Here is a 20,105-nt window from a genome sequence, read left to right as displayed (position 1 = left end):
AACCTGTCTGCCTCCTTGCCTGTCTTCCTCCTCCCTGGGCCTGCTGTTTACACACAGCACCAATAACCTGTCTGTCTCCCTGCCTGTCTGCCTGTCTCTCTCCCTGCCTGTCTTCCTCCTCCCTGGGCCTGCTGTTTCAACATAGCACCAAGAACCTGTCTGCCTCCTTGCCTGTCTGCCTGTCTCCCACTTTACTCACACTATTTACCCTTTGTAGTGTGTGAAACTACACAAAGTCTTGCGGGAACCTGCACAATGTTATTACAATACATTATTTCGATACATTATTTTGATACATTGTTAAAAATTCAGTATGTTCCCACAGTCTACCCCAGCCAGGTGCAAATTGGGGGAGGGAAACAACAAATAAATAGCTTTGCATGTGTGGCTCCTTACCCACAATCAATCACTATGGCAAAAATATTCTCTGATCAGAGAGCCTTAGAATGTATTTTTTTACAGAGAGAGAAGCGGGTGTGGAAGGAACGGAAGATGAGGAAATGTCCAAATATGAGGATCATGTCTCTGTCAATTCGGAGTCTGACTGTGAATTGGAAGAAGAGGATGAGATTGACCCTCAGCCAGCCCCAGGACCAGCCCCAGGTACCAGCCCAAGGTACCAGCCCCAGGTACGAGCCCCAGGACCAGCCCCAGGACCAGCCGCAGGTACCAGCCCCAGGTACCAGCCCCAGGTACCAGCCCCAGGTACCAGCCCCAGGTACGAGCCCCAGGTACCAGCCCCAGGTACCAGCCCCAGGTACCAGCCCCAGGTACCAGCCCCAGGTACCAGCCCCAGGTACGAGCCCCAAGTACCAGCCCCAGGTACCAGCCCCAGGTACCAGCCCCAGGTACCAGCCCCAGGTACCAGCCCCAGGACCAGCCCGTTAGCAACCAGCTCATCATCAGCCTGCAGGAGGAGAAATATAGATGTAAAAAAAAAAAAATGTGAAATTGAATGTTCCCTTAATTTTTGTAGAGCAGTGTATGTGAGTGAATGAGATTTTAGTAAAATCCCTGAACTAAGAGTTTTCATCATTCTAGATTACAGCCACAAGCAACAAGAAGAAACGTTGCGATGTGTGTGGACCCAAGAAGGACAGGAAGACACAGTACACATACAGCAAGTGCAATTAATTGTCACACGCTGATCTGTTTCACCTGTCTTGTGATTGTCTCCACCCCCTCCAGGTGTCGCTTATTATCCCCGGTGTATTTATCCCTGTGTTTCCTGTCTATCTGTGCCAGTTCGTCTTGTATGTTTTTCAAGTCAACCAGCGTATTTTCCCGTACTCCTGCTTCTATTCTCTTTTGCTAGTCCTCATGTTTTTTGACCCTTGCCTGTTTTCTGGACTCCGTACCCGCCTGCCTTGACCACGAGCCTGCCTGCCACTCTGTACCTCCTGTACTCTGAACTGGTTTTGACCTTTTGCCTGTCCACGACCATTCTCTTGCCTACCCCTTTTGGATTATTTAATAAATATCAAGACTCAAACCATCTGCCTCCCATGTCTGCATCTGGGTCTCGTCTTGTGCCCTTATATAAATACATTTGCAAAACACAGAAACTCTGTCTCTCATGTGGTGTGTCGACTGGCCTTAATTTGTGTTCAATGGGGCTCATTTATCATTCCCATAAAATACTCTATGTCAAATTTGTCCTTCCAGTATGTTCAGTTCAAAGCAATAAACATCAATAGTGATGAAAATCTTTTCATTTATATTTGTTTAAGATAAACATGATTTATTCCACCCATGTCTTGATTATAATTACATTTTATTTAAAAAAAGATTAGCACTTTTATTGATAAGTGTGATCTAGCAGAGGTAAATGGCAAATATTAACCATGTATGCTGTCTATTGTCACGCCCTGACCGTAGAGAGCTTTTTATGTCTCTATTTTGGTTTGGTCAGGGTGTGATTTGGGTGGGCATTCTATGTAAATTTTCTATGTTTTGTATTCCTTTGTGTTTGGCCGGGTGTGGTTCTCAATCAGAGGCAGCTGTCTATCGTTGTCTCTGATTGAAAACCATACTTAGGTAGCTTTTTCCCACATTGTTTTTGTGGGTAGTTATTTTCTGTTTAGTGCTTTGCACCTGACAGGACTGTTTCAGTTTCTGTTATTCTCTTTGTATTTTGTTAATAGTGTTCAGTTTCAATAAAAAGCATGAACACTTGCCACGCTGCGCTTTGGTCCGGATCCTGTTCTTCAGACGAAGAAAACCGTTACATCTATATTGCTTAAATACCAGTTTAAATATCATGGACCGCACATCATGTCATGACAACAGTTTAAATATCACGGACCGCACATCACGCCATGACAACAGTTTAAATATCACGGACCGCACATCACGCCATGACAACAGTTTAAATATCACGGACCGCACATCACGCCATGACAACCGTTTAAATATCACTGACCGCACATCATGCCATGACAACAGTTTAAATATCACGGACCGCACATCACGCCATGACAACAGTTTAAATATCACGGACCGCACATCACGCCATGATAACAGTTTAAATATCACGGACAGCACATCACGCCATGACAACAGTTTAAATATCACGGACCGCACATCACGCCATGATAACAGTTTAAATATCACGGACCGCACATCACGCCATGACAACAGTTTAAATATCACGGACCGCACATCACGCCATGACAACAGTTTAAATATCACGGACCGCACATCACGCCATGACAACAGTTTAAATATCACGGACCGCACATCACGCCATGACAACCGTTTAAATATCACTGACCGCAATGCTCTCAACCTCAGGAAAAAATAATGTTTTCTCATTTTCCATTGATTAAAACTAAGATATTGGGTTTTATTTCACAACTTGGCTGAAGCCGACCACAAATAATGATCAGTTTTATCTTATGTTGTTTTATACAATAGATTGTTTAAAGAGCGTTTCCATCTCATTTCAGTAGTGAGCCTTTTAACACGAACATTTACACGTTTTAGTGGCCGGGAAAGGACTAATAAACGGTATTTCCCCCCATTTCAATCATCTAAAAAGAGAGGAATTACATGCCATGAACCTTCGCTGTGGTGTGTCTGTCAAAGTGTAAGAGATCGGGACCTGTCCATGGTGCTGAAATGTAGATCGCAACAGACAAATCTATGCTGCGCCGACCCCATGTAAATACCGATTCATGTTGTTAGCCTACACTTCACACAATATTACATGTGTAGCTGTTGGCATAGCGACAATAGCACGTTTATTGGGTTGTGGAAAATGTGTCAGCTCGTGCGTGCTATATTAATCTGTCCGCTGTCTCCCAGGTGAGAGACCGAAGGTGCTCTCTCGTGACGCAGTCTTTATTTTTATTTATTTTTATCTCGTTCTGGAGTGGTATTACGGTCGCCTCCGCTACTTCATAAACCAAATAACACCAAGGTTATCTACTGGTATGTAAAACCATTGCGGTATATTTGATAGTTGACTATAGGCTACGCTGGTAAAAAACCTCTCGCTACACCAATGCAGCAGCGACGGATCTTGTTTCCATGGTCCCCTCTGCATCACTTATTGACCTCTTTCTCTCTACCTTTCCCCGTCTCTATCTCTCTTCCTCTCTTCCTCCCTCCCTCTACCTACCTCTCTTCCTTCCCCGGGACCCCTCCCTGCCTCTCTCGGCTCATCTCGGTTTAGTGCAATGGAGTTGCTTTGGTTATCAAACGGCCTAGATTAGGGACAGTTCGACATTTACTGTGTGTGTATGGGGGGGGGGGGGCGTTGAAACAGATGTCTCTTTATATTACAGTGGAGTGGAGGAACATGCGCAGGTAGCCTACAGGAGACCTTTTAAGTAGCCTAATCAAATTAATACATTTTAAAAGTTAAGTGACCAATATTTAGACAATATTGAAGCGTTTGAGGTCAAGGAATAGCTACTCTGATTGTTAAGGAGGCAGAACACACGTTAATGAGTCTTTCCTGAATAACTGGGCCTGCTAGGAGCATGAGACTATGTGGCTAAGCAATATAGGACGACTTGGGAGAATGATGACGGGCAACAGACAGCACATCAGTATCAGCAGTAAAAATACAGCCAGACTGTCCTGTTCTGTGCCGTATCTAGATCAAGAGTAGACCAACAATTAATCCAGACGGAATGAAACATTCAGATAACAGGGCTTTTGCGCCATTATTCAATTACATTTTCACTTCACTTCAGTTTACAGTATTTCACTCACTTGAAAACACTAATGCAGTATTCATTTTAATGTGGTTATGTAGCCTAGTCTAGGGAGGATCATTGTGTTGTTGTAGGCTAGTCTAGGGAGGATCATTGTGTTGTTGTAGACTAGTCTAGGGAGGATCATTGTGTTGTAGGCTAGTCTAGGGAGGATCATTGTGTTGTAGGCTAGTCTAGGGAGGATCATTGTGTTGTAGGCTAGTCTAGGGAGGATCATTGTGTTGTAGACTAGTCTAGGGAGGATCATTGTGGTTATGTAGCCTAGTCTAGGGAGGATCATTGTGTTGTAGGCTAGTCTAGGGAGGATCATTGTGTTGTAGGCTAGTCTAGGGAGGATCATTGTGTTGTAGCCTAGTCTAGGGAGGATCATTGTGTTGTTGTAGACTAGTCTAGGGAGGATCATTGTATTGTTGTAGGCTAGTCTAGGGAGGATCATTGTGTTGTTGTAGACTAGTCTAGGGAGGATCATTTTGTTGTAGACTAGCCTAGGGAGGATCATTGTGTTGTAGACTAGTCTAGGGAGGATCATTGTGTTGTAGACTAGTCTAGGGAGGATCATTGTGTTGTAGGCTAGTCTAGGGAGGATCATTGTGTTGTAGGCTAGTCTAGGGAGGATCATTGTGTTGTAGACTAGTCTAGGGAGGATCATTGTGTTGTAGACTAGTCTAGGGAGGATCATTGTGTTGTAGACTAGTCTAGGGAGGATCATTGTGTTGTTGTAGACTAGTCTAGGGAGGATCATTGTGTTGTAGACTAGTCTAGGGAGGATCATTGTGGTGTAGACTAGTCTAGGGAGGATCATTGTGTTGTAGACTAGTCTAGGGAGGATCATTGTGGTGTAGACTAGTCTAGGGAGGACCATTGTGTTGTAGGCTAGTCTAGGGAGGATCATTGTGGTGTAGGCTAGTCTAGGGAGGATCATTGTGTTGTAGACTAGTCTAGGGAGGATTATTGTGTTGAAGGCTAGTCTAGGGAGGATCATTGTGTTGTAGACTAGTCTAGGGAGGATCATTGTGTTGTAGACTAGTCTAGGGAGGATCATTGTGTTGTTGAAGACTAGTCTAGGGAGGATCATTGTGTTGTAGACTAGCCTAGGGAGGATCATTGTGTTGTAGACTAGTCTAGGGAGGATCATTGTGTTGTTGTAGACTAGTCTAGGGAGGATCATTGTGTTGTAGGCTAGTCTAGGGAGGATCATTGTGTTGTAGGCTAGTCTAGGGAGGATCATTGTGTTGTAGGCTAGTCTAGGGAGGATCATTGTGTTGTAGGCTAGTCTAGGGAGGATCATTGTGTTGTAGACTAGTCTAGGGAGGATCATTGTGTTGTAGGCTAGTCTAGGGAGGATCATTGTGTTGTAGGCTAGTCTAGGGAGGATCATTGTGTTGTAGGCTAGTCTAGGGAGGATCATTGTGTTGTAGACTAGTCTAGGGAGGATCATTGTGTTGTAGGCTAGTCTAGGGAGGATCATTGTGTCGTAGGCTAGTCTAGGGAGGAGCATTGTGTTGTTGTAGACTAGTCTAGGGAGGATCATTGTGTTGTAGACTAGTCTAGGGAGGATCATTGTGTTGTTGTAGGCTAGTCTAGGGAGGATCATTGTGTTGTAGGCTAGTCTAGGGAGGATCATTGTGTTGCAGGCTAGTCTAGGGAGGATCATTGTGTTGTAGGCTAGTCTAGGGAGGATCATTGTGTTGTAGACTAGTCTAGGGAGGATCATTGTGTTGTAGACTAGTCTAGGGAGGATCATTGTGGTTATGTAGGCTAGTCTAGGGAGGATCATTGTATTGTTGTAGGCTAGTCTAGGGAGGATCATTGTGTTGTAGGCTAGTCTAGGGAGGATCATTGTATTGTTGTAGGCTAGTCTAGGGAGGATCATTGTGGTGTAGACTAGTCTAGGGAGGATCATTGTGTTGTAGACTAGTCTAGGGAGGATCATTGTGTTGTTGTAGACTAGTCTAGGGAGGATCATTGTGTTGTAGACTAGTCTAGGGAGGATCATTGTGTTTTAGACTAGTCTAGGGAGGATCATTGTGTTATAGACTAGTCTAGGGAGGATCATTGTGTTGTAGACTAGTCTAGGGAGGATCATTGTGTTGTAGACTAGTCTAGGGAGGATCATTGTGTTGTAGACTAGTCTAGGGAGGATCATTGTATTGTTGTAGACTAGTCTAGGGAGGATCATTGTGTTGTAGACTAGTCTAGGGAGGATCATTGTGTTGTAGGCTAGTCTAGGGAGGATCATTGTGTTGTAGACTAGTCTAGGGAGGATCATTGTGTTGTAGACTAGTCTAGGGAGGATCATTGTGTTGTAGACTAGTCTAGGGAGGATCATTGTGTTGTAGGCTAGTCTAGGGAGGATCATTGTATTGTTGTAGACTAGTCTAGGGAGGATCATTGTGTTGTTGTAGACTAGTCTAGGGAGGATCATTGTGTTGTTGTAGGCTAGTCTAGGGAGGATCATTGTGTTGTAGGCTAGTCTAGGGAGGATCATTGTGTTGTTGTAGGCTAGTCTAGGGAGGATCATTGTATTGTTGTAGGCTAGTCTAGGGAGGATCATTGTGTTGTAGGCTAGTCTAGGGAGGATCATTGTGTTGTAGACTAGTCTAGGGAGGATCATTGTGTTGTTGTAGGCTAGTCTAGGGAGGATCATTGTGTTGTAGACTAGTCTAGGGAGGATCATTGTATTGTTGTAGACTAGTCTAGGGAGGATCATTGTGTTGTAGACTAGTCTAGAGAGGATCATTGTATTGTTGTAGGCTAGTCTAGGGAGGATCATTGTGTTGTAGACTAGTCTAGGGAGGATCATTGTATTGTTGTAGACTAGTCTAGGGAGGATCATTGTGTTGTAGACTAGTCTAGGGAGGATCATTGTGTTGTAGGCTAGTCTAGGGAGGATCATTGTGTTGTAGACTAGTCTAGGGAGGATCATTGTGTTGTAGACTAGTCTAGGGAGGATCATTGTGTTGTAGACTAGTCTAGGGAGGATCATTGTGTTGTAGGCTAGTCTAGGGAGGATCATTGTATTGTTGTAGACTAGTCTAGGGAGGATCATTGTGTTGTTGTAGACTAGTCTAGGGAGGATCATTGTGTTGTTGTAGGCTAGTCTAGGGAGGATCATTGTGTTGTAGGCTAGTCTAGGGAGGATCATTGTGTTGTTGTAGGCTAGTCTAGGGAGGATCATTGTATTGTTGTAGGCTAGTCTAGGGAGGATCATTGTGTTGTAGGCTAGTCTATGTAGGATCATTGTGTTGTAGACTAGTCTAGGGAGGATCATTGTGTTGTTGTAGGCTAGTCTAGGGAGGATCATTGTGTTGTAGACTAGTCTAGGGAGGATCATTGTATTGTTGTAGACTAGTCTAGGGAGGATCATTGTGTTGTAGACTAGTCTAGAGAGGATCATTGTATTGTTGTAGGCTAGTCTAGGGAGGATCATTGTGTTGTAGACTAGTCTAGGGAGGATCATTGTATTGTTGTAGGCTAGTCTAGGGAGGATCATTGTGTTGTTGTAGGCTAGTCTAGGGAGGATCATTGTGTTGTAGGCTAGTCTAGGGAGGATCATTGTGGTTATGTAGGTTAGTCTAGGGAGGATCATTGTGTTGTTGTAGAATAGTCTAGGGAGGATCATTGTGTTGTAGACTAGTCTAGGGAGGATCATTGTGTTGTAGACTAGTCTAGGGAGGATCATTGTGTTGTAGACTAGTCTAGGGAGGATCATTGTGTTGTTGTAGGCTAGTCTAGGGAGGATCATTGTGTTGTTGTAGGCTAGTCTAGGGAGGATCATTGTGTTGTAGACTAGTCTAGGGAGGATCATTGTGTTGTAGACTAGTCTAGGGAGGATCATTGTATTGTTGTAGGCTAGTCTAGGGAGGATCATTGTGTTGTAGACTAGTCTAGGGAGGATCATTGTGTTGTTGTAGGCTAGTCTAGGGAGGATCATTGTGTTGTAGACTAGTCTAGGGAGGATCATTGTGTTGTAGACTAGTCTAGGGAGGATCATTGTGTTGTTGTAGACTAGTCTAGGGAGGATCATTGTGTTGTAGACTAGTCTAGGGAGGATCATTGTATTGTTGTAGACTAGTCTAGGGAGGATCATTGTATTGTTGTAGGCTAGTCTAGGGAGGATCATTGTGTTGTAGGCTAGTCTAGGGAGGATCATTGTATTGTTGTAGACTAGTCTAGGGAGGATCATTGTGTTGTTGTAGACTAGTCTAGGGAGGATCATTGTGTTGTTGTAGGCTAGTCTAGGGAGGATCATTGTGTTGTAGGCTAGTCTAGGGAGGATCATTGTGTTGTTGTAGGCTAGTCTAGGGAGGATCATTGTATTGTTGTAGGCTAGTCTAGGGAGGATCATTGTGTTGTAGGCTAGTCTATGTAGGATCATTGTGTTGTAGACTAGTCTAGGGAGGATCATTGTGTTGTTGTAGGCTAGTCTAGGGAGGATCATTGTGTTGTAGACTAGTCTAGGGAGGATCATTGTATTGTTGTAGACTAGTCTAGGGAGGATCATTGTGTTGTAGACTAGTCTAGAGAGGATCATTGTATTGTTGTAGGCTAGTCTAGGGAGGATCATTGTGTTGTAGACTAGTCTAGGGAGGATCATTGTATTGTTGTAGGCTAGTCTAGGGAGGATCATTGTGTTGTTGTAGGCTAGTCTAGGGAGGATCATTGTGTTGTAGGCTAGTCTAGGGAGGATCATTGTGGTTATGTAGGTTAGTCTAGGGAGGATCATTGTGTTGTTGTAGAATAGTCTAGGGAGGATCATTGTGTTGTAGACTAGTCTAGGGAGGATCATTGTGTTGTAGACTAGTCTAGGGAGGATCATTGTGTTGTAGACTAGTCTAGGGAGGATCATTGTGTTGTTGTAGGCTAGTCTAGGGAGGATCATTGTGTTGTTGTAGGCTAGTCTAGGGAGGATCATTGTGTTGTAGACTAGTCTAGGGAGGATCATTGTGTTGTAGACTAGTCTAGGGAGGATCATTGTATTGTTGTAGGCTAGTCTAGGGAGGATCATTGTGTTGTAGACTAGTCTAGGGAGGATCATTGTGTTGTTGTAGGCTAGTCTAGGGAGGATCATTGTGTTGTAGACTAGTCTAGGGAGGATCATTGTGTTGTAGACTAGTCTAGGGAGGATCATTGTGTTGTTGTAGACTAGTCTAGGGAGGATCATTGTGTTGTAGACTAGTCTAGGGAGGATCATTGTATTGTTGTAGACTAGTCTAGGGAGGATCATTGTATTGTTGTAGGCTAGTCTAGGGAGGATCATTGTGTTGTAGACTAGTCTAGGGAGGATCATTGTATTGTTGTAGGCTAGTCTAGGGAGGATCATTGTGTTGTTGTAGGCTAGTCTAGGGAGGATCATTGTGTTGTTGTAGGCTAGTCTAGGGAGGATCATTGTGTTGTAGGCTAGTCTAGGGATGATCATTGTGTTGTAGGCTAGTCTAGGGAGGATCATTGTGTTGTAGGCTAGTCTAGGGAGGATCATTGTGTTGTAGGCTAGTCTAGGGAGGATCATTGTGGTTATGTAGGCTAGTCTAGGGAGGATCATTGTGTTGTAGGCTAGTCTAGGGAGGATCATTGTGTTGTAGACTAGTCTAGGGAGGATCATTGTGTTGTAGGCTAGTCTAGGGAGGATCATTGTGTTGTAGGCTAGTCTAGGGAGGATCATTGTGTTGTAGGCTAGTCTAGGGAGGATCATTGTGTTGTAGACTAGTCTAGGGAGGATCATTGTGTTGTAGGCTAGTCTAGGGAGGATCATTGTGTTGTTGTAGACTAGTCTAGGGAGGATCATTGTATTGTTGTAGAGTAGTCTAGGGAGGATCATTGTATTGTTGTAGAGTAGTCTAGGGAGGATCATTGTGTTGTAGGCTAGTCTAGGGAGGATCATTGTGTTGTAGACTAGTCTAGGGAGGATCATTGTGTTGTAGACTAGTCTAGGGAGGATCATTGTGTTGTAGACTAGTCTAGGGAGGATCATTGTGTTGTAGGCTAGTCTAGGGAGGATCATTGTGTTGTAGGCTAGTCTAGGGAGGATCATTGTGTTGTTATAGGCTAGTCTAGGGAGGATCATTGTGTTGTAGAATAGTCTAGGGAGGATCATTGTGTTGTAGACTAGTCTAGGGAGGATCATTGTGTTGTAGACTAGTCTAGGGAGGATCATTGTGTTGTAGGCTAGTCTAGGGAGGATCATTGTGTTGTAGGCTAGTCTAGGGAGGATCATTGTGTTGTAGACTAGTCTAGGGTGGATCATTGTGTTGTAGGCTAGTCTAGGGAGCATCATTGTATTGTTGTAGGCTAGTCTAGGGAGGATCATTGTATTGTTGTAGGCTAGTCTAGGGAGGATCATTGTATTGTTGTAGGCTAGTCTAGGGAGGATCATTGTATTGTTGTAGGCTAGTCTAGGGAGGATCATTGTGTTGTTGTAGGCTAGTCTAGGGAGGATCATTGTGCTGTAGACTAGTCTAGGGAGTATCATTGTGTTGTAGACTAGTCTAGGGAGGATCATTGTGTTGTAGACTAGTCTAGGGAGCATCATTGTGTTGTAGACTAGTCTAGGGAGGATCATTGTGTTGTAGGCTAGTCTAGGGAGGATCATTGTGTTGTAGACTAGTCTAGGGAGCATCATTGTGTTGTTGTAGACTAGTCTAGGGAGGATCATTGTGTTGTAGGCTAGTCTAGGGAGGATCATTGTGTTGTAGGCTAGTCTAGGGAGGATCATTGTGTTGTTGTAGGCTAGTCTAGGGAGGATCATTGTGTTGTAGGCTAGTCTAGGGAGGATCATTGTGGTGTAGACTAGTCTATGGAGGATCATTGTGTTGTAGGCTAGTCTAGGGAGGATCATTGTGTTGTAGACTAGTCTAGGGAGGATCATTGTGTTGTTGTAGACTAGTCTAGGGAGGATCATTGTGTTGTAGGCTAGTCTAGGGAGGATCATTGTGTTGTAGGCTAGTCTAGGGAGGATCATTGTGTTGTAGGCTAGTCTAGGGAGGATCATTGTGTTGTTGTAGACTAGTCTAGGGAGGATCATTGTGTTGTAGAATAGTCTAGGGAGGATCATTGTGTTGTAGACTAGTCTAGGGAGGATCATTGTGTTGTAGACTAGTCTAGGGAGGATCATTGTGGTTATGTAGGCTAGTCTAGGGAGGATCATTGTGGTTATGTAGACTAGTCTAGGGAGGATCATTGTGTTGTAGACTAGTCTAGGGAGGATCATTGTGTTGTAGGCTAGTCTAGGGAGGATCATTGTGTTGTAGGCTAGTCTAGGGAGGATCATTGTGTTGTTGTAGGCTAGTCTAGGGAGGATCATTGTATTGTTGTAGGCTAGTCTAGGGAGGATCATTGTGTTGTAGGCTAGTCTAGGGAGGATCATTGTGTTGTAGACTAGTCTAGGGAGGATCATTGTGTTGTTGTAGGCTAGTCTAGGGAGGATCATTGTGTTGTAGGCTAGTCTAGGGAGGATCATTGTGTTGTAGACTAGTCTAGGGAGGATCATTGTATTGTTGTAGACTAGTCTAGGGAGGATCATTGTTTGTTGTAGGCTAGTCTAGGGAGGATCATTGTGTTGTAGGCTAGTCTAGGGAGGATCATTGTGTTGTAGACTAGTCTAGGGAGGATTATTGTGTTGTTGTAGGCTAGTCTAGGGAGGATCATTGTGTTGTAGGCTAGTCTAGGGAGGATCATTGTGTTGTTGTAGACTAGTCTAGGGAGGATCATTGTGTTGTAGACTAGTCTAGGGAGGATCATTGTGTTGTAGACTAGTCTAGGGAGGATCATTGTGTTGTTGTAGTCTAGTCTAGGGAGGATCATTGTGTTGTAGACTAGTCTAAGGAGGATCATTGTGTTGTTGTAGACTAGTCTAGGGAGGATCATTGTGTTGTTGTAGTCTAGTCTAGGGAGGATCATTGTGTTGTTGTAGACTAGTCTAGGGAGGATCATTGTGTTGTTGTAGACTAGTCTAGGGAGGATCATTGTGTTGTTGTAGACTAGTCTAGGGAGGATCATTGTGTTGTTGTAGACTAGTCTAGGGAGGATCATTGTGTTGTAGACTAGTCTAGGGAGGATCATTGTGTTGTTGTAGTCTAGTCTAGGGAGGATCATTGTGTTGTAGACTAGTCTAGGGAGGATCATTGTGTTGTTGTAGACTAGTCTAGGGAGGATCATTGTGTTGTTGTAGTCTAGTCTAGGGAGGATCATTGTGTTGTTATAGGTTAGTCTAGGGAGGATCATTGTCACCAAGGCAATACAAACTTAATTAGCTGATACGTTATTTTGAAAAGAGAGGCGTGCCAGCGAAAAGAGAAAAAAATCATCATGAAAAATCTAGTAAAGGTTGTACCCTTTGTAATAATACTAAACACCTTCTGTACAACACCTAGCGACCTCACCAAGATACTTGAGCCTTTGGGTGTTCCCACTTCTGACACCAACGTACCGAACGGCAGGACAAGGGAGTGAAACCGGGTCATTGGCGTGAAAGGAAAACCCCCCTAATGCATCGTGCCAATAGGGTGAACCCGCTCTACATGTAAGGGAATCCTAATATATTGTAAATTACATTTGTTTGAGCTGTGTGTCTTCACTCTTCTTTCATGTGTAATGATGCACCTGGCCTCTCCTCTGTACCTGGCCCCTCCTCTGTACCTGGCCTCTCCTCTGTACCTGGCCTCTCCTCTGTACCTAGCATCTCCTCTGTACCTGGCCTCTCCTCTGTACCTGGCCTCTACTCCGCACCTGGCCTCTCCTCTGTACCTGGCCTCTCCTCTGTACCTGGCCTCTCCTCTGTACCTGGCCTCTCCTCTGTACCTGGCCTCTCCTCTGTACCTGGCCTCTCCTCTGCACCTGGCCTCTCCTCTGCATCTGGCCTCTCGGTTGCCAATCAGTTATTCCTCTATGTTCTTGTGGATTTCTATAGAAAATTGGTGCAGATTTGAATGTTTTTATGTGTGGTATGATTGCTCGTTAGCCTATTGCAGATCTGGACAAAAGATCCACCTACCACTATTGTCACTATGTATAGAGGGCAGGATAGAGTTGACTAAGCGTGCAGAAAAGCATAGAGCATAAGGGAAATACCAAAACACCTTGTTAGGGGAGGAGCGTGCAGGCAGATGAGGAAATGTGGCTATATTGAAGAAATTATGGAGTAAAACCTGCAAAATGGGGAATGTAAACCAGGGGAAAATGCACTACCCTCCCCTGTGCCTAATAATATAAGTAAATACAAATCCCCAATCTCTCCCCAAAGTAAAACAAAAAGTTAGCCAAACCTCCCCTATTTTGGACCGGCCCACCTCAGTCAATTTCAAACTGTCCCTTTGCGCCCAAGTCAGAAAACCCCAGTGACAATGCCAAAGCACCAATCAGGGCGCAGAACACAGATAGTCTCCAGTGACACGCTGACCTGCTGTCTCGGTGTTACCATGGCGATTTACAGTACAGAGGCGTCTGTGGTATAATGCAGAGAGAGAGAGAGGGATGGGGAGAGAGAGAGAGAATGTGTATATAGTAGGGAAGAATAGAGGGGGAATACAGGAGGAGGCATAGAGGAGGGGGAATAGAGGAGGGGGAATAGAGGAGGGGGAATAGAGGAGGGGGGGTTGGAGGAGGGGGAATAGAGGAGGAGGGAATAGAGGTGGGGGGATAGAGGAGGGAGGAATAGAGGAGGAATAGAGGAGGGGGAATAGAGGAGGGGGAATAGAGGAGGGGGAATAGAGGAGGGGGAATAGAGGAGGGGGGGTTGGAGGAGGGGGAATAGAGGAGGGGGGAATAGAGGTGGGGGGATAGAGGAGGGAGGAATAGAGGAGGGGGAACAGAGGAGGAATAGAGGAGGGGGAATAGAGGAGGGGGAATAGAGGAGGAGGAATAGAGGAGGGGGAATAGAGGAGGGAGAATAGAGGAGGGGGGGTTGGAGGAGGGGGAATAGAGGAGGGGGAATAGAGGAGGGGGAATAGAGGAGGGAGGAATAGAAGAGGGGGGATAGAGGAGGGGGAACAGAGGAGGAATAGAGGAGGGGGAATAGAGGAGGAAGAATCGAGGAGGAAGAATAGAGGGGGAAAAGAGGATGGGGGATAGAGGAGGGGGGACAGAAGAGGAATAGAGGAGGGGGAATAGAGAAGGGAGGAATAGAGGAGGGAGGAATAGAGGAGGGAGGAATAGAGAAGGGGGAATAGAGGAGGGAGGAATAGAGGGGGGGATAGAGGAGGGAGGAATAGAGGAGGGGGAATAGAGGAGGGAGGAATATAGGAGGGAGGAATAGAGGAGGGAGGAATAGAGAAGGGGGAATAGAGGAGGGAGGAATATAGGAGGGAGGAATAGAGGAGGGGGATAGAGGAGGGGGAACAGAAGAGGAATAGAGGGGGGGGAATAGAGGAGGGGGAATAGAGGAGGGAGGAATAGAGTAGGGGGGAATAGAGGAGGGAGGAATAGAGGAGGGAGGAATAGAGAAGGGGGAATAGAGGAGGGAGGAATATAGGAGGGAGGAATAGAGGAAGGGGGATAGAAGAGGGGGAACAGAGGAGGAATAGAGGAGGGGGAATAGAGGAGACGGGAATAGAGGAGGAAGAATCGAGGAGGAAGAAAAGAGGGGGAATAGAGGAGTAATAGAGGAGTGGGAATAGAGGAGGGGGAATATATGAGGGGGAATAGAGGAGGAGGAATAGATGAGGAGGAATAGAAGAGGAGGAATAGAGGAGGAGGCATAGAGGAGGGGGAATAGAGGAGGAGGAATAGAGGAGGAGGAATAGAGGAGGAGGAATAGAGGAGGGGGGATTAGAGGAGGGGGAATAGAGGAGGGGGGAATAGAGGAGGGGGAATAGAGGAGGGGGCAATATAGGAGGAGGAATAGGGGAGGGGGGAATAGAGGAGGGGGAATAGAGGAGGGGGGAATAGAGGAGGATGAATAGAGGGGGAGGAATAGAGGAGGGGGAATAGAGGAGGTGGAATAAAGGAGGGGGAATAGAGGAGGAGGAATAGAGGATGGGGAAAAGAGGAGGTGGAATAGAGGAGGGGGAATAAAGGAGGAGGAATAGAGGATGGGGGAATAGAGGAGGGGGAATAGAAGAGGGGGAATAGAGGAGGGGGAATAGAGGAGAGGGAAAGAGGAGGGAGAATAGAGGAGGGGGAATAGAGGAGGGGGAATAGAGGAGGGGGAATAGAGGAGGGGGAATAGAGGAGGAGGAATAGAGGAGGAGGAATAGAGGAGGGGGAATAGAGGAGGAGGAATAGAGGAGGGGGAATAGAGGAGGGGGAATAGAGGAGGGGGAATAGAGGAGGGGGAATAGATGAGGAGGAATAGAAGAGGGGGAATAGAAGAGGAGGAATAGAGGAGGGGGAATAGAGGAGGCGGGAATAGAGGAGGGGGAATAGAGGAGGAGGAGTAGAGGAGGGGGAATAGAGGGTTGGGGAATAGAGGAGGGGGAATAGAGGAGGGGGAATAGAGGAGGGGGGAATAGAGGAGGGGGAATAGAGGGTTGGGGGATAGAGATGGATGCTGAGATGATATAAAGATTCAACAGGCTTCAAATAAGATGGTGGCAGGCAGTCAGATGCTGTATACATGTATACACACTGATGCATTTCTGTTAGCTGACATTACTGGCAGCATCATTGTTTGTCTTTGCGTGGTAACATGTACTATACAGCTAGCCCACATTAAGTGTTCTGCTTTCACACCACTTTATTACAGAACTGGAAATAGCAATATAGCCTACATACTCTGTCTTTGTAAAGCTTGTACACACACATAGGGCCTAGCCCAGATCCAGACCTAGTCTTAAATGTTCTCTAGAATCTAGTGCCAGTCTGCAGAGGCTCCTCTCTGATTCAGATAGCCCAGATCCAGACCTAGTCCTGAATGTTCTCTAGGATCTAGTACCAGTCTGCAGGGGCTCCTCTCTGATTCAGCTAGCCCAGATCCAGACATAGTCCTGAATGTTCTCTAGGATCTAGTACCAGTCTGCAGAGGCTCCTCTCTGATTCAGCTAGCCCAGATCCAGACATAGTCCTGAATGTTCTCTAGGATCTAATGCCAGTCTGCAGGGGCTCCTCTCTGATTCAGCTAGCCCAGATCCAGACATAGTCCTGAATGTTCTCTAGGATCTAATGCCAGTCTGCAGGGGCTCCTCTCTGATTCGGTGTATGTTTCAGGCCTATTACTGCTGACTGGGGAGGTGACCTGTATATTGTTATCAATCCCAGCTGAAATAGTTCTCAGATATGGGTAACCATTTCAGATACAAGGGGAGGCAGGTAGAGATACTGTATGAAAAGAGATGGAGAGAACAGAATGAAATGGGATAAGGGTTGAAAGGAGGATGAGAGGTACAGGAGAAGGAGAGGGTAGAGTGACCCTTATAGCACCTATTTTATAGTGTGTTAAAACCAAAATAGAATGAATACAAGTGTGCTGCATAGTAAGAGCAACCTCAGCTTGATGGCTTGGTGTGTCCCTTCCTTACCTCCATCGGAGTACGTCTCAGTCCCGTATCCATCCTGCAGGCCGTTGCTCCAGGTCCCTTCGTAACGGGCCCCGCTAACCGTGCTCTCCAGTTGGCCGTAGCGTCCCTTGAAGCCCTGCGTCCACTCCCCCCTGTAGTCCCAGCGGCCCTTACTCTCCACGCCCACACCGTGGCGCTTCCCCTGCGCCCACGTGCCCTGGTAGCTATTCCCGCTGGGCCAGGTGTAGACGCCCAGGACCTCGAAGCCGTGGCTCCAGGCCCCGGCGTACTCCCCCTGACCCTGTGGCCCTGTGCAGACCCCCCGGCCATGGGCCTTGCCCTGCTCCCACCCTCCACAGTACGACCCCCCGTCATCAAAGTCAAACCTTCCTCCAGTGGACATGCATGAAACAGGTTTAGGCAAAATCCTCAGAACGTCAAGAAGAAAAAATCAGGTTTCCACAGAAAGATCAGGGCCGGGAGGTGAGGATGGAGGTAGTCTCATGGAGGTTTAGATCTCCTAGTATTTCCCTTTACCTTCTTGTTGTTGGGTTTTTATGATAATGGAATCAAAAACAGGTTCCCCGTCTTGTACAAAGCAAGGCTTGGTCCAGAGAGCATCACCTGGAACGGAGAGAGAGGTTTCGTCTGTCTGTCAATGGAGGTGGCAGGGTCTGGATCTGGGTCTGGGCCTGGCGCGACGTTAAGGATGCTAGATGCTACTGCCGTCCGAGCATTCTGCTTCCCATGGGCATGCAGGCTGTATGCGCTCCTCCTCCTCTCCTCCTCCTCCTCCTCCACCCTCCTCTACACAGCCTCGCCAGCTGGGATGGCACAAACCCACTCACCTCTCCGTTGGCTGGGGCGCTCCAGACAGGCTAGGCCCAGGCTTTTCTAATAGTCCCAGAGGCCCTGACGGCAGCAGCGACACAGCGAGCACAGCCTGATGAGCTCAATCAGACATTACACCACCACCCGTCTAGCTGTGCCGTACTGGCACACAGAAATGGAGAGAGGATAGAGACAGGAGAGGGAGAGAGGATAGAGACAGGAGAGGGAGAGAGGATAGAGACAGGAGAGGGATCGTACCGCAACAGTACGCCCCAAAAATAAACAGAGATGTGCTATAGCTATAGAATGGGCTGGAAACATCCGAACACACACATCCATAAACACACACACACACACTGAACACACACACACACTGAACACACACACACCTCAGACGACCTAACTGACTGTGTATTTCCCCTTTGCTCCTCTCTTCTTCTGTCTTGTTCTCTCCTTCCTCCTCCTCTCCTCCTCACTGTGCTCCTGCTGCGCTGTAGCGATGGAGCTGCAGTCTCTCCTGAACAACATGGGAGGAGGGTTGATGCAACAACAAAATATATATATAATGATTGTCTTCCTTTCCGCTTTATCTTCTGTATTTTAGAGCTCAACCCCCTTATGTCTGGGTCATTAATATATCCTGTTTCCCACAAGTCATATAGTGGTGGTCTTTCGGTCTCTTCTCTCCCTTGCTCTCTCTCTCTCTCGCTCTAAAATCCGCTCATTACTGAAGGACTGTTCCACCCCATCCAATACCCCTCCCCCACATGCTCTCTCCCTCCCTCCTCCTCTCTTAAAGAGATAGGGATACAGGGACCGGGGAAGAGCAGTATGTGTTCGGTTCACTGCGCTGGTTCTTTGGGGATATATCCTGCTTTCCCTAATTACCTGGCAGTCTAAAGATCTACCTCTCTCTCTCTCTCTCCTCTCTCTCTCTCCTCTCTACCTCTCTCTCTCTCCTCTCTACCTCTCTCTCTCTCCTCTCTACCTCTCTCTCAATTCAATTCAATTCAAGGAGCTTTATTGGCATGGGAAACATATGTTAACACTGCCAAAGCAAGTAAAATAGATAATAAACAAAAGTGAAATAAACAATAAAAATGAACAGTAAACATTACACTCACAAAACTTCCAAAAGAATAAAGACATTACAAATGTCATATTATGTATATATACAGTGTTGTAACAATGTACAAATGTTTGAAGTACAAAAGGGAAAATAAATAAAATAAATATGGGTTGTATTTACAATGGTGTTTGTTCATCACTGGTTGACCTTTTCTTGTGGCAACAGGTCACAAATCTTGCTGCTGTGATGTCACACTGTGGTATTTCACCCAGTAGATATGGGAGTTTATCAAAACCGGGTTTGTTTTCAAATTCTTTGTGGATCTGTGTAATCGGAGGGAAGTATGTGTCTCTAATATGTCCATACATTGGGCAGGAGGTTAGGAAGTGCAGCTCAGTTTCCACCTCATTTTGTGGGCAGTGAGCACATAGCCTGTCTTCTCTTGAGAGCCAGGTCTGCCTACGGCGGCCATTCTCAATAGCAAGTCTATGCTCACTGAGTCTGTACATAGTCAAAGCTTTCCTTAAGTTTGGGTCAGTCACAGTGGTCAGGTATTCTGCCACTGTGTACTCTTTGTTTTGGGCCAAATAGCATTCCAGTTTGCTCAGTTTTTTTGATAATTCCTTCCAATGTGTCAAGTAATTATCTTTTAGTTCTCATGATTTGGTTGGGTCTAATTGTGTTGCTGTCCTGGGGCTCTGTGGGGTCTGTTTGTGTTAGTGAACAGAGCCCCAGGACCAGCTTGCTTAGGGGACTCTTCTCCAGGTTCATCTCTTTGTAGGTCATGGCTTTGTTACAAAGGTTTGGGAATCGCTTCCTTTTAGGTGGTTGTAGAATTTAACATCTCTTTTCTGGATTTTGATAATTAGCTGGTATCGTCCTAATTCTGCTCTGCATGTATTATTTGGTGTTCTACATTGTACACAGAGGATATTTTTGCAGAATTCTACATGCAGAGTCTCAATTTGGTGTTTGTCCCATTTTGTGAATTCTTGGTTAGGGAAGGGACACCAGACTTATAACTGATTCAAGTATTTTTATCCAGATCCTAATTGGTATGTTGAATTTTATGTTCCTCTTGATGCCATAGAAGGCCCTTCTTGCCTTGTCTCTCAGATCGTTACCTGTGGCGCTGATGTTTAGGCCAAGGTATGTATAGTTTTTTTGTGTGTTCTAGGGCAATGGTGTCTAGATAGAATTTGTATTTGTGGTCCTGGCAACTGGACCTTTTTTGGACCACCATTACTTTGGACTTACTGAGATTTACTGTCAGGGCCCAGGTCTGACAGAATCTGTGCAGAAGATCTAGGTGCTGCTGTAGGCCCTCCTTGGTTTGTGACGGAAGCCCCAGATCATCAGCAAACAGTAGACATTTGACTTCAGATTCTAGTAGGGTGAGGCCGGGTGCTGCAGACTTTTCTAGTGCCCTCGCCAATTCGTTGATATACAGTATATGTTGAAGAGAGTGGGGCTTAATCTGCATCCCTGTCTCACCCCACGGCCCCGTGGGATTTATTTATTTATTTTTGCCTATTTTAACCGCACACTTGTTGT

At 45.9% G+C, this 20,105-nt stretch overlaps 1 protein-coding gene across 1 annotated transcript; it reads right to left on the bottom strand.

Annotated features, from left to right (window-relative positions):
* Positions 1 to 15,654: 15,654 nt before the first annotated feature.
* LOC129834174 (junctophilin-3-like) lies at positions 15,655 to 18,248 on the bottom strand. Its single transcript, XM_055898915.1, has one exon. The coding sequence runs from the start codon at positions 17,052 to 17,054 to the stop codon at positions 16,590 to 16,592; it is 465 nt and encodes a 154-aa protein (XP_055754890.1). The 5' UTR covers positions 17,055 to 18,248; the 3' UTR covers positions 15,655 to 16,589.
* Positions 18,249 to 20,105: the final 1,857 nt, after the last annotated feature.

The sequence above is a fragment of the Salvelinus fontinalis genome, chromosome 35 (genome assembly GCF_029448725.1).
Source record: "Salvelinus fontinalis isolate EN_2023a chromosome 35, ASM2944872v1, whole genome shotgun sequence".
Classification (NCBI taxonomy): Eukaryota; Metazoa; Chordata; class Actinopteri; order Salmoniformes; family Salmonidae; genus Salvelinus; species Salvelinus fontinalis.
The sequence above is the reverse complement of the archived record's forward strand: the minus strand, read 5'-3'. Positions and strand labels throughout refer to the sequence as shown.

Excerpts from the sequence above, each read along its gene's own strand:
- LOC129834174 (XM_055898915.1), bottom strand. The coding sequence starts at position 17,054 with ATGTCCACTGGAGGAAGGTTTGACTTTGATGACGGGGGGTCGTACTGT.